The 24,423-nt window shown below is 34.8% G+C and overlaps 1 protein-coding gene across 12 annotated transcripts in view; it reads right to left on the minus strand.

Annotated features, from left to right (window-relative positions):
• LOC124432525 (protein Fe65 homolog) overlaps positions 1–24,423 on the minus strand; it is a 138,675-nt gene that overhangs the window by 36,136 nt on the left and 78,116 nt on the right. For 11 of the 12 annotated variants that reach the window (XR_006944288.1, XR_006944287.1, XM_046981551.1 and 8 more), the window contains one exon: positions 10,184–10,538. Coding sequence is in view for 10 of the 12 variants with exons in the window: in XM_046981551.1 (XP_046837507.1) it covers positions 10,184–10,538 (355 nt within the window). In the remaining 2 variants the exon portion in view is untranslated. Of the gene's footprint in view, positions 1–10,183; positions 10,539–10,857; positions 10,940–24,423 lie in introns of those variants that run through there. The other variant, XM_046981553.1, reaches the window with a different exon arrangement.

Here is a 24,423-nt window from a genome sequence, read left to right on the forward strand (position 1 = left end):
GGAGATATCCTGCGAGAAAACGTGACTTTCTTTTATATATATATATATATATATATATATATATATATATATATATATATATATATATATATAAAATTTAAGAAAGAGAAGAGAAAAGTAAAATAGAAAAATTTAAGAAAAAGAATAATAAATAAGACAAGAAAACGGAGAAATAAATTATATATATATATATATATATATATATATATATATATATATATATATATATATATATAGATCTTGAATATCATTAAGTAAATGTCCAAAGAAAATCCTACGATCATATGAGGGACGATGAGATTTAAAAAAAAAAAAAAAAAAAAAAAGAAAACAGTATTTTCATGAATCCTTCGACTTTGACTTTTGTTTAATAAAATTTTTGTTGCTATAAATTTGGAAATTATTTGGAAATTATTTCTTTTTTTTTTCAATCGAATTCAATGATCTCTCTCTCTCTCTCTCTCTCTCTCTCTCTCTCTCTCTCTTTTTCTTTGTCCAATAAATTCTAATAATACTATAAAATGCATTTCACGTTTAACATCCCGAATTTTCACTTAAACTCTTGAACCCTTTTCCAAATGAAGAAAGAAAAAAAAAAGAAGGAAAAAAAAGAAAAAGAAAAGGAAACAAAAAAAAAACAAGTGGCAACAAAACAGTCAGATTCGATTAATCAGCTTTCTTTCATTTCGAATGTCGAATTTGCGAAAACAACAATGAAAATGGTGTAAAACTCGAAAAAGTGGAATCTTCTTTTTTGTATTCTTTTTGCTTTTATCTTTTTTCTTTTTTTTTTTTTTTTTGGTAATTATGCGCGTCCAATCGATCAATAAATATGAAAACAGAGAGAGAGAGAGAGAGAGAGAGAGAGAGAGAGAGAGAGAGAGAGAGAGAGAGAGAGGTAGAAGAAAAGATAAAAAAAACAAAAAAGAAAAAAGGAAAAGAAAAGACAGAAAAAAGAAAAGAAAAGGATCTCATAAAGAAAAAAAGAAAGAGAAAAAACAAAAAGAAAAAGGAAAGCTGTGAGATCGGCTTTTTGATCGGGTATGATCGGCTTTGATCGGCACGTCAGGATCGTTTCCACGTTGCACAATAAGATCCCTTTTCACGATTACCTGGTAATTTTAGTCGAGTAGCGACCGTTCCGTTTCGTTCAGCAACACCGAAAGCCGTTTCTCATTGTCATTCTGGCAAGCAGGTTAACCTCCCCCCTTCATCCCTTACTACAATTCCGCACTTCTACTCCGCACCCTCTAGACTCATTCTGCACACCCTCTCTTACCCTCTCCTATCATCTTTCTCTCTCTCTCTCTCTCTCTCTCTCTCTCTCTCTCTCTCTCTCTCTCTCTCTCTCTAGTTATCCCATACCACAGCTCGTACCACACTTCCTGTCACGATCTCACCATCGACCGGTATATCGTCTTGCTTCTCTCGCTAAATTAACGATCGCTACGACGCAAGCCCACCCTTAGTATCGCTTCCCTGCAACCCACCCTGCCCACCCCGACAACTTATCCTGCCCACCCCGACAACTTATCCTGCCCACCCATACAACCCGCTCTACCCGCCCTGCCCACCCTTACAACCCGCTCTGCCCACCGCGGCAGCCCACCCTGCCCACCCACCAGCCCACCCTCATCCCGCTAGTTTCCTCGCGAATGCGCTAAATGTTATATAAATAATGCACCGGTAACAAGTTCATTCCCATGAAAATTCGAATTTACTGCGCTTCGTTAAACGTACTTACTCTGCCTGTGATTTACTCCAGAAAAGGGTTTTTTTTTTCTTTTTCTTTTTTTTTTTTCTGTCAAACTTGCCGAACGTTCGCGTTCTTTTTTCTTTATGGTCTTTTTGTCGTTTCTTTTTCTTTTTTTCTTTTTTCCTTTTCTTTTCTTTTTTACTGGCACAGAATCGACAATACTTATTTATAATATTATTAGTAATTATAGTTTTGTATTCCACGAAGAATCTAAATCGAAGGTGATTTACGTGACTCAAAAAATATCGAATTGTCTCTTGCGATTTCTCGTTTCGTCTTTCGCGAGATATTCGAGAGGTCATTTCTTCTTTCTCTTTTTGCAGATCATGAAAAAAAAAAAAAAAAAAAAAAAAAAAAAAAGAAAACAAAAGAGGAAAAAACAAAACATTTCCAGGCTCGTGATTTAACAATCTGAAATAAAAAGGAAGATAAAAGAAGACGAAGGAAAAAGAGGAAGGAAGATGAAAAAGAAAAAAAAAGAAAAATAAACCAGTGTCGAAGAAAATTTTAATTAAATTCGACGTAATTGATCTTTAATATATTGCCTAGGGGAATTTTTGATCTCTATAACTCAGACGTAACCACCCAGACACTTGATTTAGAGATATTATATCGATCAAACTATAAATTCACCTAACATAAATTTCCAACCTAAAAACACGTACGATCGAGTGGGTGGGCGGTGAGGTGAGATGGGAGATGGTTGATTAGATGATAATGCATTGAACAGTTCATATCAATGATTAATTGTCCAATGATTCCTAGGGATATTTTCCTAACGATTAACGTTTAGAGACACGAGATTTCTTGACGTAGACGTCGCGACGTTTAATCATTTCTAGGGAATTTTTTAGTAACATCGACGATTATAGAGAAACAGAGAGAGAGAGAGAGAGAGAGAGAGAGAGAGAAGGATAAAAAGAGGTAATGGTAGGGAAGGGTTAACAAGGGCAACGCATAAGTTCAGTAAGCGTTGGCATAGCCATTATCGGCATTAACGTTCGAATTCGACGAGTGCCTGCGGCTCGAGTATAACTGCAATTAAGGGCGACGTTGGAGAAAGCAATTCGTGCCAAATGCATACCCCTTCACATAGTTCTCATGGCACCACCAACGGCAAACTTCCGACTGGGGCTTGCTTTGTAATCCCTACTCTCTCTCTCTCTCTCTCTCTCTCTCTCTTACACACGCACACTCTCTATCTGTCTATCTATCTAGGTATCTCTCCATCTCTCTCTCTCTCTCTCTCTCTCTCTTGCAATCCTGGTAAAAAGAAAGAAAGAGAGAGATAGAGAAGAGAGAGAGAGAGAAAGATAGCCTCAGATGTCCGTGCCAATGTAAATTACGCTTGGGAATTAATAATAATTATTCGTGATAACGTTCTTGGAGTATTTCGACGCTCGTTGGGAATTTATTAAATAACCTTTGACCCAGTTTCCTAGGTATTTCGAGGATTTCTATTATTAATATTTATTCCTCTTTCTTCCTTTCTTCTTTCTCTTTTTTCTTTTTTCATTTTTTGTTTTGTCCTTTTTTTTCTTTTTTTTTTTTTTCTTTCTTTTTTTTTTCTCTTTTCTTCTTTCTTGGCCTGCGGAATATCCAACGTGATGAGATTTTCTATATGCGTGTCTTCGTGTTTCTCTGGCCCTGTGTTACATCTGCATAGTTTCTTATATAATTCAACGAAAATTCTGTGAAAATATCGGAGAAATAGCGTAGGGAATTTTCGAATGAAAATTCATTACAAATTTATAGAAAATTTAGGCGCATTTAGATCGAATTTAGGAGAGAAATTGAAATAAATATTCAAATATGAATCAAGATATTTCGAGGGAATGTACGAATCCGAGATTCGAAAAAGGAGCAAATATTTTAGCGAAAAAAATATTCGACTCAAAATTCAAGAAAAACTTGGACAAAATTTAATTTCGAATTTAAATGCAATCCGGTATAATTCAATTATCCCATATACCTATCAATTTCAATTATGCTTAATTCTGAAAATAGATTTGATCGCTTGTCACAGAAAAGAAAAGAATAAAAAAAAAAAAAAGGAGAAAGCTGATCGATAATCCCTTTAAATCTATCTCGAAAATGAGTGGAAACCAAATAAAAATCCTATTACATATATCTTCCAAACAAACGAACTTCAAATGCATTCCTATCGACGACCATTTTTTTTTCTTTTTTTTTTTTTTTAATAGGATTACGCGATTTATCGACGCTCTTCTTCTTCTTCTTCTTCCTTTTCTTCCCCTCACCGTCCTCCCTCATACTGAACACCCATTAAATCGGTAATAATAGATGCCCACCCCATCCCACCTCTATAGCCCACCTCATCCCACCTCTATAGCCCACCTCGTCCCACCTCTATAGCCCACCCTAGCCCACCTCTATAGCCCACCTCATCCCATCTCTATAGCCCACCCTCTAAAAAAAAGAACAACGATAAAAATTATCCTTTAAATAGAAAGACAGACAGACAAACTGAGAGAAAGAGAGAGAGAGAGAGAGAGAGAGAGAGAGAGAGAGAGAGAACATTTTATTTGATCCCATTTTTTTCTTGTGTTTCTTTTTTTACCTTTTTTTTTTTTTTATCGTAACGTCGGTAACCCTGGACCAATATAAGCATTTTAATAACGCGGATGAAACCCTTCTCTCTCTTTCTCTCTATCTCTCTCTCTCTCTTTATTTCTCTATCTTTCTCTTTTCTAGAACCAACGATGTCCAACGATTTGCATGAAATTGAAAGCCCCTTGGGCGCCGATCGCTAGAATCTCGTTAGAATGGAAATACTGAATTGAAATTTTCACTGGTACGTACCTACATATTATATACATACATATATACGCATAGATATACATAGACACAAACACACATGCAAAAACACGCATCCATATATATATGTGTGTGTGTGTATATGTATAGAAAATATGTATACAAGTAAAATTCATACACCGACAAAATTCTGAAGAGGATACGATCGATATATTCGTATTGTATTCTTAGCTTGAACCTCATATATATATATATATACTGGGTGTCCCAAAAGATTTGACCTATACTATGGGATATTCTCGATATCTGAAGTATACGTTAAACCTTTTGGGATATATTGTATATAAACATATACGTTCAAAAATATTGGATTTGTCTTTCTCTTTTTCTCTCTCTCTCTCTCTTTTTCTTTTTGTATTATTAGTTTGTTCCTCGATTTAAACAAATCTAAATGTTCTTCTTTTCCTTCTTTCACTTTTTTTTTTAAAGACGAAATTTTTGAACAAATGTTCAAATTTAACTTCCTTTCTCTTATTTTATTGTATTTTTTTTTTCTCTCTCTCTCTCTCTCTCTCTCTCTTTTCTCTTTTGTCCTTTTTTATATAGGAAATACCATGGATTCCTCATATATCGTTGAAAATTCCACTTAAGATGAACCACCTCGTATTTCTTCGGGCATGAAATTCGTTGGTAAAACCGTAACGTCCTACCGAATGTAAACATCTATGTATATATATATATATATATATGTGTGTGTGTGTGTGTGTGTGTGTTAACGTACGTACGTAGGTACATACGTATTCTTGGTACTAAAATCAATATCAATTTATATTTGGTCGTAGCTACGTAGGGATCTCTTATATACATCATACATACGTCGGTGAGGTGAGAATCGAACTCGGTTTATTTAATATTACTATCAACGATAATATCTGATTAAACGTTTTATTATTAAATTCATCAAATCAATTAAAAATATCGTACGAAGATACCTTGATAGGATTCTACGAGAAAAAAAGAAAAAGAAAACGAAAAAAAAAAAAAAGAAAATGTATCAATCATTTATTTCGATATACGAATAACGAAATCCCCGAAGGAACTTCGAATGACAGATTAAGTTTAGAAAAGATCGGAAAACAGTTTCAGGAAGGAATCGTAAATCAAATTACCTTCCTATGAAATGAGATTAAAGATGGTTCGTGTGACCGTATCCCGGAAGCCATTAGCCCATCCCGGCCCATCTGACCCGAAAAAAAAAACAAAAACAAAAACCAATTACGAATCGAGAGGATAAAGAAAGAACTGATCGAAGCTTTAATCCATTGATTTGGAAAGTTCCATTCGTCATTCTTTTTCATAAGAAAAAGAAAAAAAAATCAAAGATTTAGAATCGCGATAAGGACAAAGTAGACAAACGGTGATGGTGGGCAGTTGGTAACGTGTGGTGGGCAGTTGGTAGAGAATGGTGGGCAGTTGGTAGCGAATGGTGGGCAGTTGGTAGAGAATGGTGGGCAGTTGGTAACGTGCGGTGGGCAGTTGGTAGAGAATGGTGGGCAGTTGGTAGCGAATGGTGGGCAGTTGGTAGCGTATGGTGTGCAGTTAGCGTGTGGTGGGCAGTTGTTAGCGTGTGGTGGGCAGTTGGCAGTGTGTGGCCGGCAGTTGATGATGAATGGTGGGCAGTTGGTGGTGGATGGTGGGCGATACGATGGTGCAAGATGCGTGGTTGGGTGAGAGTCAGATGAAGGATATGTTAGAGAATAGATTAATACGACCCTCATCAATCTTCATCGAGGTTGATAGGGAAACGTCTTGCTTGTTGAAGATTGGAAAGGTATCAACCACTCTAGGCATAACTATCTCTACAAGTTCGACATTGAGAACACATTCACTTAGATTCTCTTCGTCTATCAATCTCCTTATCAAGAACCCCAAAACTCTTCGAATATATTCAAGCGTTAAACCGTATAAGATCGAAAGCAAGGATAAAATTATATCACTCTGACATGATTGCTTGTTAAAATGTCGATTTGAAAAATGTTAGAAATTCATGTTGACGATCATTTCATATCACTTATACGGAGATCGTTAAATTGACAGAGGTAAGATTATTATTTGGATCCATTCGAATGGATCATATTGATCGTTATAACGTAACAATCGAATAAAAATATTTTATATTCCGACCTTTTGATAGATCGTGATATTTCTTCTTTATTTCATTTCTTTTTCTTTTTCTTTTTCTTTCTTTTACTTCCGTTTTATTATACTCACCTGACTTTCACGATGGTATGATATTATCCTTGTTTTTTTTCTTTATCTTTGAAAAATTATCGTAGACGACAGACTCGATTTGATATAAATGGGGGAGGGGATAAAAAGGAAAAGGGTTGATGAAGAGGGAAGGGAATAAAAAGTTAGGGGGTGAGGAGAGTCGGGGGGGGGGTATAGGGATGAAGCATGTGGCAGAAAAGTAGCTTTTCTTTTTCTAACAAAAGCCGACTTATTTCACGCTCGATATATCCCAACCTCAGACACGATCGTTAAAGATAACTCCATCCACGGAGATATGTGGGAGCTTTTCTCTCTCTCTTTCTCTCTCTCTCTCTCTCTCTCTCTCTCTCTCTCTCTTCTCCATTTTTGCGATTTTCTTTTAATACATGAACAATGTTTCATAGTAATGGCGTTGAATCGATGAAATTCGTATAGGTCTCGATCGGCATTATGTCACTGACCTATGAAACGTTTCATTTGCCATATCCATTGTGTGTGTTCATCCAAATTATAATTTTCTTTCTTTCTTTTTTTTTCTTTTCACTTACTTTTTAATCATATTCGGTAACAAGTCAGGAACAGAGTTTTAGTAAGAATTCGGACAAAATTCAAATAAAAAAAAAAAAAAAAAAAAAAAAAAAAAAAAAAAAAACAAAGGGAAAAGATCTCAAAGAAAAAACTCAATCCAATTTTCAAGAGAAGAAGAAGAAGAAGAAGAAGAAGAAGAAGAAGAAGAAAAAAAAGAAGAAGAAAATTTCCAACGCGCTCGAATAAAATTCAAAGAATAAGTACAGCGAAAAGTGTTAGAAAAAAAGAAAAAAGAAGAAGAAGAAGAAAAAAAAAGACTCTTCCGAGATTGTTGGAACACGTGCAATAACATTAAGTACATCCCCCCATTCAAATGTTTATTTCATAGGATTTTAAACGAGGGAAGGTAAGAAAATAATTCGTTAATGCAATTTACGCGGTATGTACTTAATCGATTTGATCTCTCTCAACTGAAACATAGCTCGAAGGAGAAACATGTTATAAGATTGCAATAGTCGAGAAGAGATCAACAAAAGTATAAAAGATAGCAGTAAAGAGATAGATAGATAGATAAATAGAGAGAGAGTGAGAGAGAGAGAGAGAGAGAGAGAGAGAGAGAGAGAGAGAGAGAGTAAGAGCGAGAGACTAGCAAAGTTTGTAGCAAGTTTAGATTGAGTTCAATCTACTTTGGCGTTGCTCTTACCCTTGGGCCTTTTCATCCCTTTCCAACACCCCTTACCTGCTTGTCATCTAATACCAAGTCAACCTTCAAGAAAATCAACACGTTTTTGCATACCCTAAAAATATTAGGAAAATTAATTCTTCAAAAGGATTTTCAAATTAATGATGAACTCTATCATGAATTTGATTCTTTTCAATCTCTCTTATCATATTCCCTCATCTGTACATTTTTTAATACATAATCGACTATCAAGATAATCAACTTTTACCGTATCCCAAAAATAACAGGCAAAATAATTTTCCAATTAACGTAGAGCATTGTTATGTCCAATTATGATCATGCACTTGGACTTTTTCATCCCTTCTTAACATCCCTCACCTATTCATTATTTAATAATTGCTTAACTTTCAAGAAAATCAATACTTTTTAATTATCCCAAAATATTAGCAAAATCAACTACCAGTAAAATACTTAAAACGATTTTAGAATTGATGGAACATTATTATGTGCAATCATTATCGTTCGGTTCTTTTATTTTATTTTATTTTTCTTCTTTCATTAAAATTTCCAATCTTTAAGATAGCTTCGAAAATCCATTAAAGGATCTAGTAATTTATCCATAAATATTGTGCAAGATCATGTAGACAAATAAAGAAAGAAAAAAAAAAAAAAGAATCGTTCATTTTCACAGTACGAAGATAAAATGGAGTAGAGATATTAGAGGTGTGAGAGAGTATTCTCTGATCTTTAAAGATGGGAAGAGAGAGTGAGAGAGAGAGAGAGAGAGGAAGGCGGTAGGGGTGGGGAAAGAAAAAGATGAAATAAATCGCATCATAGAGACTTTTGAAAAAGCTCAATTTGGTCTCTCTTTCTTTCGATCGTGAAAATGCTTCCCAATCATTCCTGATATACATACATACATACATATATATATATATATATCTATATATATGTATGTATATGATATATATATATATATATTCCGTACCAACTTATGAATGTAAAAGTCTCCATAAAAATATCAAGATGGATAATTCATGATACGCGTAAGAAAATGATAAATGGGGTTGGAAGAAAATTTTTTTCCATCTTCGTTCTTTTTTTCTTTTCTTTTTTTTTTTTATATTTTTACATTTATTTTTATTTCCATTCGATGAATAACTCGTCCTTAACTGTTGTCCCTTTTCTTTTCTTTTTCTTTTTTTTTTGTTTTTTTGCAAATAAGTCTCGACCATCTTGTAGCAGCCCTTTTAACAAAACACGTCCCACTCCCCCCATACACACTAACCACCCTTCAGCCGCCTGTTCGTCTTTCGTTTCGTTTCGTTTCTTTTTGTGCTTGGATTTATTGAAATTTTATGCAGGATCTCGATGAGGTCCAACTTGGGAATTTTATCGGTTAGGTCTAACTGACTGGACCTTATATTACATTGGGACCGTTCATTTCCCTTTGGAGAAACTGATCTCTCTCTCTCTCTCTCTCTCTCTCTCTCTTCTTTTTTTTTCTCTCAGTTATACCACTCTTCCTTCAGGATCTAAGATTACTATATATACTGATATCTCTGTTTCATCGGGATAAAGGGATTCCCGTCGAAGAAGTTAGGCTCAATGTTTAAAGAATATGAACATAGAATGTGACGATGAAGTGATCCAAAAAATTGGTGAAGGGGTATGAGAGAAGGAGGACATGTGTTATAATGGTTGATTTTGAAGTAATTGGATTTTATTAGGATCGTGTCTTGATTGTTTAGATCATTTTCTTTTTTTATTCATTTATTTATTTTTTTTTTTTTTTTTTTTTTTTTTTTTTTTGTACACATATATACACGTACAAACGTTTTCTTTTTCTTCTTCTTTCCGCGGAATTCAAAAATCACGAAGAAAATTTTTGTCTCGACGAAGAAGACAAAAACAAAGCAAGATGATCGTGTGTCAAAAAAAAAAAAAAAAGAAAAAATGAAAAAAAGAAAAAAGAAAGAAAAAAGAAAAAGAAAAAAGAAATCGAAGAAGTAACAGAACACCCGGTGACCTTTGACCCCCGACATCAGCCGGTTTATCAGGTGTTAATCAGTTAACCACAAGGGTCCCAATGACCCATTTCTAAAATCGACTTTAATCTTGATCTGACGTAATAATTAACAGCTATAAAAAATGTTCATGAGACTCACCCTAGGTTATGGTTATCCGTATTGTCAGCTGCGTCCTCGGTCACGGAATCCAGGGTGAGGGGACCCTGAGTGACGTCAACCCCCATGCTGCCCAGATCCAAGCTCGCGTAAGTCCTGCGTGCTTGAACCCTCGTACCAACCCCTCCTCCGCCTCCGCCACCGCCACCGCCACCACCACCACCGCCGCCGCCACCGACGCCGCCAGTGACCTCTCCACCCCTGCCGCCATTGCCAACTAATTCTTGATACAATTCGTCATAGAGGGAGCTGCCATTTCCGTTGCTGTTCAATGCATCATCCAATCGTGCCGGATCCAAATGATAATTTGGATTCTCGAAGGAAAGCAATCCATTTTCTAAACAAACGATGAACAAAAATATTGTTGTTGTTGTTGTTGTTGTTGTTGTTGTTGATTCTTTTTTAACTTTTAATTCTCACTCAATAACACAATGAAACACATTTATCGGATAATATTTTTTATCATTAACAATTATATCTATGATTAATATTATCATTGATTGATTTTGATCGATCGATCGAGATATATAAATGATATACGATTAATTATTATTTTGCTGCATTGTTATCCCCTCCCCCACCCCCCATTCTCTAACCTCTTATTCCCATAATCCACGGGGATCGTTTCGTTTAACTTTGTTCTCGCAGCTACTCACTGATCATCCTGAGACAAATGGCAGTAGCGAGAACGATGTTGTACATCCATCGACAGAAAGTATCCATGTTCCTCCGAGGATAACGTCATATTGTCAAAATTATCCTTTGGCTCCTCGATACTTATTTACACTTATGTTCAAACACTATTAACTGTTAATTTATTTTTTCAATCACTGATATATATACCAATTATTATTATAATAAAGTCCAAGTTCAAGGTCTGATCATTAGGCCACTGTTCATTATTCTATCCTATTTCTATCTCTCTCTGTCTTTTTTTTTTTTTTTTAATTTTGAAATCAATTCGAACGTCAGTTAGGTGGGTTGAAAATCCTTCAATTATTCCGCAATAGTAATACTTTTGAATGACTATACTTGAGATGTTGGCTCGATTAAAGCGTTAAATCGATTCCAACAACCGCTCAAGTGTCTTTGTTCTTTGTTTGTTAAAAGATGAAACGAGATAGATACATATATATACATACTATATATATATATATATATATATATATATATATATATATATATATATATATATATATAGACAGAGAAAGAGAGAGAGAGAGAGGGTGAGGGTAGGGGTTAGGTGGGCGTTAGATGAGGGGTAAAGAACCGTGACAGGTGGGAATGTACGAACAATGGAGCATCGTTCTGAAGAGTTAATTAGTCGATCGAGCTAAAACGCAACTCATGTCGTTTGTCTGGGTTTATACGAAGCTCTGTAGCCTGAGTATTCTTCCGTATTATTCTCTTTTTTTTTTCTTTCTTTATTTTTATCTCTCTCTTTCTCTCTCTCTCTCTCTCTCTTATCATTCGGTTACTCGGGTGTTCAATCGAAAAATTTGAAAAAGGAGACACTCGATCGTTCATTTCCAACCTGCCCACCCTACCTGCCCGCTTTACCTGCCCACCCTACCTGCCCACCCTACTTGCCCGCTTTACCTGCCCACCCTACTTGCCCACCTCATATCCCTCCTATCACTCTACGTAAATCATTCAGGAGAAAATTAAAAAAGAAAAAAGAAACCTTGCGCGTCCATTCAGTCACGATATCAATTAGCAAAACTAAAAGTCATAATAAATTATAATTCGTATTACGATCGAGTAACGCTAAGTAATAGATCGTAACTAAGACGTTTGAAGTAAATGAAAACTTAATCGTAATTGAAAAATCATTATCATCGAGTCATATCAAATCTCAATTAAGATAATAATTAAGTCATTATTAAATCGAAAAAGTAATTAGGGCAATCACAATTCGCGAAATCGTAATCGTTAATCGGTCACGATCTAATTAGAATTCAGAGTAGACATAATTCATTATCGATTTAGTCAAAATCCCAAAACAGCAATAAAGACAAAAGTTTATGTCTACGAGAACGCACACAGTTTTTTTTCTTTTTCAAAAAAAAAAAAAAAAAAAAAAAAAAAAAAGAAAAGACAGAAAACAAACGCAAGTAATTTTGAAACGTCGTCGATAAAATCAAACGTAAAAATGGCAAATAAATTATAAATCGTCAATATTTACTACGATAAAATGACGACGTCAAACGTATGAACGAACGTGGGCGACGAGGCGTTCGAAGGAAAAAAACAAAAAAAAAAAATAATAAACTCGTCTCGTTAAAAATTCAACGATCCGCCCGTAAATAAACTCCCTTTTATTTCGAGTTAAGGTAGATTTTAAAAACGGGAACAGCACACCGGTACAACTCGTTAGGGTTAGTGTCACGCATTCGTTCCACGAAGTTTCCTCGACCCAACGTTAACCACTTTACCCCGTTCTACCGCTTTTTTCCTTCCCTCCATCCCTCGAGCCCACCCCATCCCACCCTAACGTAACCCCATAATTATCGTGCGCGGATTTGACGAAAAGTTTCGTTCGCACTGAAGAAAGAAAAAAAAAAAAAAATAATAAAAAAAGAAAACAAGGAAACAAGAAAACTAACAAGGGATTCTGTCGACAAGGAGGCCGACACTTTGCCCAAGTAAATTGACTAACTGCAGTTGCAGAGAAACAGACAGAGACAGAGAGATAGATAAAAAGAGGAAGAGGAAGAGGAAGAGAGAGAGAGAGAGAGAGAGAGAGAGAGAGAAAGAGAGGGAGATGGAAAGGGAGAGGGAGAATTACGGTTCCAAATGCACATCTCGTTATTTTACCAGAAAGAAAAAGCTTTTAAAGTGAGATAGAACAAAAAGGAAGAGAGAGACACACACAGAGAGAGAGAGAGAGAGAGAGAGAGAGAGAGAGAGAGAGGAAGGATAAGAAGAGGGGAGATCAAGGCCTCAGAGAGATAGATAGGGACAGAGAGAGAGAGAGAGAATTTCTTGGAAGGTTAGAGAGGAACAGAGAGAGAGAAAGAGAGAGAGTTTTGTCACCGCCCTCGATGAGTCACCCAATCGATTCCTTCCACAGAGTCTAGTTGAACTTTCAAAATAGGGGGGCTGCGAGTTGAACACCCAACGACTGCCAATGAGTAGCTTTCCTTCTGCATTCTTACATAAGTCTTCCCCTCCCCTCTCCCCCATCCCCCTCTCCCAGTCTATCTCTCTCTTTGTTCCCCCTCTTTCACTGATATATTCGAACGTATACTTATACACAAAGCAGGCTGTTAAACAGTGATGTCCTTCTCTTTTATTACTCATTTTACTGATGCGTGTGTATATATATAATATATATATATATATATAATATATATAGTATTGAAATTACAGTTGCGTAACAGGTTGTATGGTGTATTCGTTTAATTGATCGGCCGTGGTTTGTAATTGAGGTTAGGTTTGTTACACGGGGTTCCCAACCCTTTTCAATCCTAATTTATGTTTAATACAGGGATACACATTGTTACCAACCCTCGTTCTCGTTCCTGTCATTTTCGTTGCGGTTGTTAAACTTTCTGGATGGGTGGACGATTGGTTGGTTGGTTGGTTAGTTGGGTGGATGGGTGGGTGGTTGGAGGAAAGTGAAGGGCTAGGGGAAAAGGAGAGAAGAATTCTCTTTTCTTTTTGTTTCTTAAAATTTTAACAAAGTCTAAATGTTATTCCATATGTTATTTGCTTTTACGCAAGGATAATCGAAATAAAGTGAATTTCCTCTTTATACCATTAAACGAAAGACTTCGGTATCCATTGAATCAACCAATAGCAAAAGTTTGTCCTCAACGATTACATGCTCGAGATCAAGAAGATTCTGAGCCCTATTCTCTCTCTTTTTCTTTTTATATGTACACACATAGACATATACAGACGTTTTAACACACGAAATTCCTGCCCCAGCCCACCTCAGCCCACCCAAGCCCACCCCAGCCCACCACCATAACATTGGAGTTACGAGCTTAAATGTCTTTCGCACGGTATACCACCATAAGAGAATGGGGTGCGAAGAGAGCAACTGCCGTGTTTCTCGTTATGGGGGTGGGATAAAAGAGAGAAAAAGAGAGAGAGAGAGAGAGAGAGAGAGAAGAAGAAGGAAGAGAAAAAGAAAAAGGCAATTTCGAAAGAGCCCGTTAAGTTTTATGGCGTCTGGGAACTGAGTACGGAAGGGAGTTGTAGGAAGAAGGGTTTGGTAGTTTTTGAGTGAGGGATTCGTATGAGGATACAGGATATAGTTTCGATCAGATGAGGGCCAAAGACAAAGATCAAGATTTTCTGCTTGACACAGCATCAAATTTGTATATCTCCGATTACAACGACAAATATATCCCCCACCCCACCCTATCAACTTTCTTTTCCTTTTTTGAGTCACACCGTATGAACCCATGAGTCATCACTCTCCTCCTCCAACTTCCTGTAGAAAAAAAAAGAACAAAAAAAAAAAAAAAAAAAAAAAGAAAAAAAAAAAAGAAAAAAAACTACTACTTCCTATTTCTTGATTAGATCGATTAACCATATATACTTTTGTATGTCTATGTACATACGAGTATATATCCTTATCTCTGTTCTCGCTCGAATTTCATCGATCGAATTTGATGTTATCGTTTCGTTCGCTTTGAGAAAGTGGAAATTCGTCCTTCTATTCGAACATTCAACGACCTTCCTTCCTATCTCTCTCTCTCTTTCTCTCTCTCTGCGTCTTTGCCCCTCTTACTCTTTGTATATATATATATATATATATATATATATATATATATATATATATATATATTGGTCTATGTGCAATGGACTATGGGAGAACTGAGCGATGACGCATACTTGGAAAACACTCGTCTTGTCGACGCTTAGACGTCGTGGCGCCATTCACCTACGGCGCCGCACGCAAACCCTTAAACGCAGTTAGCCTCGTCCCAACCTTCCAATCTCCCCCACCATTCTAACTACTATGAATATATATATATATATATATATATATATATATATATATATATATATATATTATAGACTGGCTTATGAGCTTATTCGATGACAACATTTGTTGTAGGAGATCAATAGAGAACATTCTTTCTTTTTTCCTCTTTCTTTTTTTTTTTTTTTTTTTTTTCCTGATATACGTAACTCCATACACGGAAATGAAAATTTACACGGAGTTGTGTATTGTTTTTTTTTTTTTCTTTTCTTGTTCTACTTTGAATTATCGGCTTTTGCTGATTTCGAAGAAATATTTTTCTTTCTTGATATTGTCATGTTTTTCTCGGGAGAAAAAAAATGTGCTACTTTAGTTTCATGCCAGACACGATCCGTGCCAATCTTTTCGAACGAAGAAATCCTCCTTCAGTCAGGAAGGAAAAAAGGAAAAAAGAAAAAAAAGAGAGAAGAAGAACAAACCAACAAGGATTTTCTTTTTTACTGCGGAATTACGTCGAGTGAGTAAAGCTTTTTTTTTTTTTTTTTCTTTTGGAAAGGGGAGGAGGAGGAGGAGGGGAAGTATTCTTTTTTTTTTTTTGTTCAATAACTAAAAGACAACGAGAATGACACAGATGCTCTCGTTGTATTATCGTTCTTCTATCTCCTCGTTTACGAAAGTGTAAAAGTCGGACGAAGATGAAGATATTTCAAAATTGTAAAATAAAAGAAAAAAGAAGAGTCAGATGAAAAAAAAAATCATCTATATAATTCGGATTACGATCAGTGGAATTGATATTTTTTGATTCGAGAATAATTCTCGAAGATTTTAATTATCTTCCGAATGAATTGAGGTTAGGATCAACTGTTGTTAATAAATAGTATCGAAATTTTAATTTCTCGATTGTAATTGAAATCGCGACGATTTAATTGTTAAGATTGATTTTATGATTAACTATCATATCGATACGTACGATTGATATTCGCAACTTGTGTCCCAAAAATTTGTAAAATTTTAATCATCATCCTACTACCTGTATTACGATCGTAATTACGATTAAAATTTTCTATCAAATTATAATCAGATTTTAATTGCTATTGAATATCGTTCAAGATCGTGATTGAATTAAACGTTGAGATTCTAATTGATATATTAGCGACGTAAAATTATTAATATTGATTTTATAAAACGAATCAATAATATCGTTGAGGTTATGTTTGGGTTCCATGTTGGATTCCATCTTTTTTCCTGTCGATCATTCGAAATCATAGACAAGAAGTCTTCGCTTAAGATTACGATTTGTTATCTATATAAATACGTATATATTTTAATATCTTATCGATATCAATATTCTTTTTATCATATCTATTTGATATTGAAATATGGCAACCCTTAGTAATAGATCGAACGTGTGTATCGTTGGTAATAGTCACACCAACGATAGTGAGGCTTCAATGTATGCGTTAGAAGACGAATTAAGAACGATCGATAAAATGGCAACAGAGAGAGAGAGAGAGAGAGAAAGAGAGAGAGTGAGTGAGCTCGTGCTAGGCAATCGACTTTGCGATAGGTCAGAGTTAAACGATAGTCTAACACGCACACGTTAAAAAAAAAAAGAGAGAGAGAGAGAGAGAGAGAAAATAAAAATATAGACGTCCTTTCTGATACAACAACATCGATAGATCTTTTGATTATATTTATTTCATGTGTTACCAAGATATAACAATCACAATCGAAGAATATTATTTTCGTCATGTCCATTTGTTTCGTTTTATTTATCCTGTCATTCTTAACCACGTAAGTACTTTTACCACACGTTGTAGTTAGTTAGTTTACTTATGTACGTCTCCCTGTAAGTTTGTTTCACTCGACGAAGGTCATTATTGGTTCAAGGTAAATTGGATATATATATATATATACATCCATTCTACAAGAGCTATTTTCATTCTCTCATTCTTATTGTTAGACGTCTTCATTGCCGCTTACGAAATACGTGTCGCGATAAGATTTAATTTTCGAGAACACATTAATCCAATTCGATCGATATATTTTAATTCAATTTTATACGATTGACTTTATGTATTATTTATCGTAGTAACTTAAACGACTCAAGTTATTTATAATAACCTAACACGTTTTATACATAATTTACAAAAGATATTTTATCATTTTAAACTAACGATTACAGTATAAGCCTAGATGTAAACTTTTTCTTTTTCTTTTTTTTTTTTTTCTTTTCTTTTTTGATTGTTCTTTCTTTTCTTTCATTCACACACAGTTCATCTTCGTTCTTCTCTTTTATTCTTCAAAAAATCCCTAGTCGTTTCTAGCTTTAGCATCGATCTAACCCTGTGGTAATCCCATTGTTTTACGGTAGACCGTTAACGCGGCAGTCCAAATCGTGTGTAGACCACAGAAGATATCCGTGTCTATGTGTATATGTGTGTGTGTGTGTGTGCGTGTGCGCGCGCTCGCGTACTATCCCTAGAGTCGCGGATTTCGTTCAGAGCTCTTTTCACCAACGAGGTCTCTCTTTTGTTCAAAACGAAAAGCTGCCGTTGGCGTATGCGCTTAAAGCCACATTGCGGTGTGGTATTACGTGGAAGTACGTGGAAGAACGTGGAAGAAAGGATTCCTGAAGTTTCAGAGAAACAGGAACATAGGCCACCTAAGGTTTAACCAAAGACAAAACCGATGCTCCATACTCGTTCGAATTCATTTAACAGTTTTATCATTTCACTGATAATAAACGATCCTTACGTTAATCCAAAGTCAAGTTAATTTAATCATTAAAGTCACTAGAATATTTGTATATCTAGTGACTTTTTCTTTTTTTTTTTTTTCCTTTTGTTTATTTTTATTTCGATTATAAAACGATCTGTATGAATAAAAGTCTTCGTTAAATTGAACCATTTCGATGTTGACCATGAAATATTAATTTTCTTTTGCGAAATTGATAAAAATACGAGAGAGAGAGAGAGAGAGAGAGAGAAAGAGAATTAAGAATTATCATGAAACTCATTGATTACGTTCGAAATAATAAATACTTTCAATTATGGTTCAATCTAAAGAATTGTTATCACTATCATTGATATTACATTTCGCTGTAATAAGCATTTCGTTATGAACTCTTTAATAATAAGTTTAATAATTCATTAAAAAAAAAAAAAAAAAAAAAAAAAAAAGGAGAAAAAGAAAAAAAGAAGGTCATCTCGATTATAATCCAATTATTGGCCATGGTTTATCATTTATCAAGTGTCTATGATATAGACACTTTAAGGATGAAGTAGAGGGTGGAATGGAGGGGTATAATAAAATCGTCGTTAGAAATTTCTAATAAAATTCACAACGCGAAGTGATACATACATACATACATACGTACGTACATACGTACATGAACACACGCATACATCCTCGTTCTAATATTAGCAAGGCTCGATTAAACCAAGGACATAACAGAGCTCTTCAAAAAAAAAAAAAAAAAAAAAGAAAAAATCCGCAAAAGGAAAGAAAGAAAAAAAAAAAAGAAAAAAGAAATAAATATAGTCGGCTTTTCCCTCGACAATTTTCTATCTTAGTACTCTTGTAGTTGTTTTACGATCGTCTAGGTTCCTCGACGATGAAATATCGTCGGTTAGATGTTTTTGACCTCCGACGTCTACGTTTTGTACCTTACAAACACACACACACACACACATACACACATACACACGTATGCACACGCATATCTATACCTATATCAAGATCACACAGGTTACTACCCTGACCGACGAGGACTTTCTAACCGGTTACCAAGGCCCCTTCAACCTATACATTCCTTCAACCCTCATACTTTTCCTATACCACCCCATTCGACCATCTTAACACCCTAATACCCATCGTACAGCACGTACTACTCGTACGACGGCATTTAAGACATCTTTCGGTTTTACGTACGGTTATATCGTAAAACCAATATTGCTAGGATACACCAGAGTGAAATTTTTAGATAGTATCGTATCTAACGTCGTTTGGTTGCCATGGTATTAGATACTAATCCTTCGTGTTTCTAAACGCAAACCTCTCACCATCCATCCATCCCTCCCCTCCGCCCTGCCTCGCCCAGTCCTTCTTTTCATCCCTCCTTACCTATCATACCTTCAACCCCATAACCTTCTTCTTCATTGTATTCCACTAATATCCGATACCTTTGTCGTTTATCCGATAACAACAACCTTTTCTTCTCTCGGCGACACTTACGTTTTACGAACTAAATGAATAATAATAATAATAAAAAAAAAGGAGAGAAAAGAAGAAGAAGAAATAAAAATTGAAAAGGAAGAATTAGAATTTCGTTTTGTTTTCTTTCCTTCTTTTCTTTTCTTCGTTTCTTTTTTCTTTTTTTTTTTTTTTTTGCTTTCTTTCTCACGTAGATCACATTTACGCATGATTATTTTCAATAGTCCTTTTTCTTGTTTCGTCCTTTTTTTTCCTTTTTTTTTTTTTTTTTTTTTTTGATGGCAGTGATCAAGTTTTCAATTGAAAATACAAAGTTTTGGGCGAAACGTTAGGAGCCAATCATGAAATTACCAGGAGCCAATTGACCACCAATCAGGAATAAAAAGTTTAAACGTTTATCGTTCGTATCCAAGCATATAAAGATATACTCAAATTGGCTATTACACATTTGGTATAAAGCTTACGACCTAAAGATATTCTCACCTTCTCATTCGTAGGTGTTAGTAAAATTGCAATTTGCTCGTGCGGATTATCCGCAGTATACGTGCGGAACGCTCGTTTTCGTCTTTAACGACTCTTACTCGCATGCATAATCTTCCGTTGTATTTCCCTTCTTCCGCCTTCCCTTCCTTCCACCCCAATCCTCCTCTTCCCCTCCCACTGGAACTATCCCACCGCCACCTATCACCTTTAACTCCCCTAACAACATTTTACGTATATAACACGTTTGCAAAGGAACACTTGTCTGCTCTTTGATCATCCTCCAACGTGAATTCGTCGTTTATTCTGAACCAAAAAAAAAAAAAAAAAAAAAAAAAACAAGAAAAAAAAAGTGGGAACAAAAGCAATTTTTTAACAGTCTTGCTAACGAGATTATGTTCTTTAAAGAGGGGGGGGGGGGAAACATTTTTTTTTCTGAAATTAAAACTAACGAATTAAGTTTACACACGGATTGATCAATATGTAAAGATTTTTAATTGTCGAGAAGAATTGCTTCGTGAGATTTTACATGCTGAATCAAAAAGTTTCTAGACGTGATCGAAAAGTATCCCTAAATCAGAGGATTGAAAAGTTCCTAGACGATAGTGACACGACTTAATTGTTTTGCGTCAATGTCGATTAAAGAAAAATCTTTGAAACAAGAAAGAAATTATTACGACGTTGCGATAGGTGTAAACGTTTGATTAAAAAAAAAAGAAAACTAAATAAAACAATAATAATCATCGCGATAAGCAAATAAATAAATAAATAAATAAATAAATAAATGAATAAAATATATATATTAGGTTGGAAACTATGAAACGGGCGTTGAATGAAAATAAAAACAAAACAAAAATACCCGTTTCATAGTTTCCAACCTAATATATATAAACAAGCGAAATTTTTAATCAAATTAAATATTTACATTTGTATGAAAAAAAAAAAAAAAAAAAAAAAAGAAAAAAAAAGAAACTAAACTTTTATAAATTTGTACAAATCTTTTAGAAAATCTCGTGCGCCAATAATTATTACGAAAGATATTGGAATATGTGATGATAAATAAAATCTATCGATTGGATTGGATTAAGCGTAAATAAAATAAAATATAAATAAAATAAAAAAAAAAAAAGAAAAAAGATCCTGACCAATAGCAGTTAATATCAGCAGAGAAATACTGTTATCGACGATAATATTTCGTGAGAAAGTAGATGGACATCTTTAAGGTTACTATCTGACATCCTAAAGTCTTCCTTGTACCTTGGGATCCTTTATCAAAAAAGGGTTGTAAGCGGTGAATCCTATCACCAGAGCCCCTCCCCGCCTCCCCTCTTCCCCCACGACCATCTCCTCCCACCTATCCCACCTATTCTTTCTCTTCGACCTTCGCGTAAATCATGTCCTCTCTCTTTTCTAGTTCTGTCTTTGTCGCTGTTAAAATCACCAGTAGAAAATTTACGAGTAAGTCCTCGAAATGTTAAACCCTTCTCAAGGTATCACGAACTAAACCCTTATCACTCGTGGAATAAAACTTATACGATTCGTTCTATCGATTCTGAACAATTTTTCATCTAGAAAAAAACTTTTTTGGATCCTCTGGCGTAGGGATTTTGTTTTTTTTGTTTTTTTATTTTTTTTTAGAAATTTACTGGTTCGATCTAGAAAACTTTTGATACGTTTCCCTTTCCTATGATCATTCGAAAATAAAAACAATTAATTTTTGTTATTTGACAAAAAGTAATTGTAAAATATTTACATTATTTTCTCTCTCTCTCTCTCTCTCTCTCTTTTTATTTTTTTAAATTGAATAAAAAATAATAAATAAATTTCAGAATATCGCTAAGACTTTATCACGTGTGCATGCAATCTATGCAATATTAATTATCCATCACATTCGCAAATTTTTTTTGTAATCCGCAAAAATGTAAAAGTATTAACCAATTAAAAGGAAGATAGCTGAAAAAAAGAGAAAGATAAATAAAAAAAGAGAGAGAGAGAGAGAGAGAGAGTAGCGATCGATCAAAATGAAAAGCTCGAAGCTTTCGTAGCTTTGGTCTCTTCCCATTTACAGAAGCTGGCATCTCGCCAGTGAACCTTTTCATCGAATTTCTTTTAAAGCCATAGAGAGAGAGAGAGAGAGAGAGAGAGAGAGCCAAAGCCATAGAGCCAAAGACACGTTACTAGAAAAAGAGATAGAATGAGTATAAGAGAGTGTTATGGAGGTTTAAAATGAAGAGAAAAGTCCTAACACCATTAAACGTACTCGAGAAAAGATAAAACGTACTATCCTCTATACCATTACTCTTTTTCCCTCTCTCTCTCTCTCTCTCTCTCTCTCTCTCTCTCTCTCTCTGTCTTGCTTACATTCTTTTGATCATAAAAAAATTTAAACGTAAATTAAAATAATTATGTTTCTCTGTTTCGCTAGATCTTCAAACAAAGTCTACGTTAAATATTTGAACACGTAAGGGAATAACAGGATGGATAGACTCTGACGACTAATTACGTTGATCGAACAAGATTTGACCGAGTACTCTCTCGGTGGCCTTTGACACTAACCCCATAGACCAGAGAAACCGGTTGTAACACTATCACGTCTTGATTAATTGCTTCCTCGAAACAACTAAAGGAAAAATCGTTTGTACGTTGAAGTACAGGACAAACTACAACAAACGAGTAAGTATATTGTTCCTGTTATCCTGGATCTTCAAAAGATTCCAGTGTCCTGGTCTTCTGAATATCCTGGAGACTCCATTGTTCTGGTCTTCTAAACGTCCAAAAAATTCCATTATCCTGATCTTCTGGACATCCTGAAGATTCCATTATCCTGGTCTTCTGGACGTCCAAAAAATTCCATTGTCCTGGTCTTCTGAACGTCCAAAAAATTCCATTATTCTGATCTTCTGGACAACCTGGAGATTCCAGTGTTCTGGTCTCCTAGATTTCCAAAAGATTCCAGTGTTCTGGTTTCCTGGACTTCCAAAAGATTCCAGTTGTCCTGATATCCCAGATTTCCAGGAGATTCGAGTGTCCTGGTGTCCTTGACAATGAATATCATTAAATATTGTTTATTGATATATTGCAATTTTTGTTTTTTCTCAATGTTCTTCCTTTTCTCAATACTTTCGTCGTTTTATTAATCCAGCGAAAGTTCAAACTTGCTCGTTAACGTAAGATTTAAACGACGATAGAATAAAATCGTTAGAATTGCATTTGAATTTGAATAACGATTCGATTAAGGCGAAAGTTGACCATTTACGTAATCCCGGGAACGCAGTGCAAAGTGCATTTGTAATGGAAACTTTTGAACCCTTAACCAGAACTCGGAAACTTTTGGATCGAATTCCCTAGCAACCCGATATTCGTACTCTGTACAAAATTGGGTACAATTAAAATTTTCGCATTTACCACGATTCGACCTATTCGCGAGGTATTCGAGGTATGAAAATGGGCCAAGTCATTATCTCAACTATTGCGGAATGACTGCAGAATAATGTCGCTGTAGTTTGGTTATGTTATACAGGGTAAAACTGTTCAATTGATACAATTATTAAATTAATATACGTGCCATTCGAATTTCAAAGAATTTTTATAACGAATGGAGATTGTATTTGCGATTTCTTTAACATGACGTCATCCTAATCATTTTTTATAATCGTTTAATAAAATCGTTATTTCGATTCAAACTAAGGATTATCAAATCGGTCAATGTTTAGAAAGATAAAGAGAGAGAGAGAGAGAGAGAGAGAGAGAGAAACAATTCGTTTTCTTTTCACTTCAATGTATTGTTTATATCAAGCTTGAAAAAAAAAAAAATAATATAACAAACAAATATATAAAAGAGCCGAGATATCCTAGAGCTTTCATTCGTTTTAAAATGAATAATATCGGCTTAATCGACCTTTACAAATGCTTCATTCGTCCGGCCGGTAAAGCAGGAAACTTCATTAATTAATTCAAATGCCGTGATATTTCGTGGGGTAAATAACAATGGCGTTGAAAAGGCTATACATTGTATTCATTTATTTAATTATATTTGCGTTAAATAAAGGGAGGGAGGAGGGGGATATAAAATATAACAAAGGAAACAAAAAGGAAAAAAAAAAAAGAAAAAAGAGAGAAATAAAAAAGATCCGTACCAACTGAACGAACTAAATGATCGAGTCGATTCAAATTTCGTATTGTTATAAAAAAAAAAAAAAAAAATCAGAAACAAAAAAAAAGAAACAAAAAAGTTACTAAAACTTACAACCCCCTCAGTTCGAAAAGATTAGAGGATAATTTCGAGCAAGAAAATTATAAAAGCTTTACTAATTTGACCTTGAAACAGTACCCCCCCCCTCCCCAAAAAAAAAATCTTTAAATATCTTTTCTTTTTTTTTTTTTTTTTTTTTTTTTACTACCAAAGAGTAAAATTATTTCTTCGAGATTGAAACGTCAACGGCAACAGCGACAACAATAACAACAATAACAACAACAACAACAACAACAACAACAGCAATTACAACAACGAAAAAGAAAAAAACTAGAAAAGAATTCCTGTAACCAAAAAAAAAAAAACAAAAAAAAACAAGAAAAGGAAAGAAAACAA

The sequence above is a fragment of the Vespa crabro genome, chromosome 25 (genome assembly GCF_910589235.1).
Source record: "Vespa crabro chromosome 25, iyVesCrab1.2, whole genome shotgun sequence".
NCBI lineage: Eukaryota > Metazoa > Arthropoda > Insecta > Hymenoptera > Vespidae > Vespa > Vespa crabro.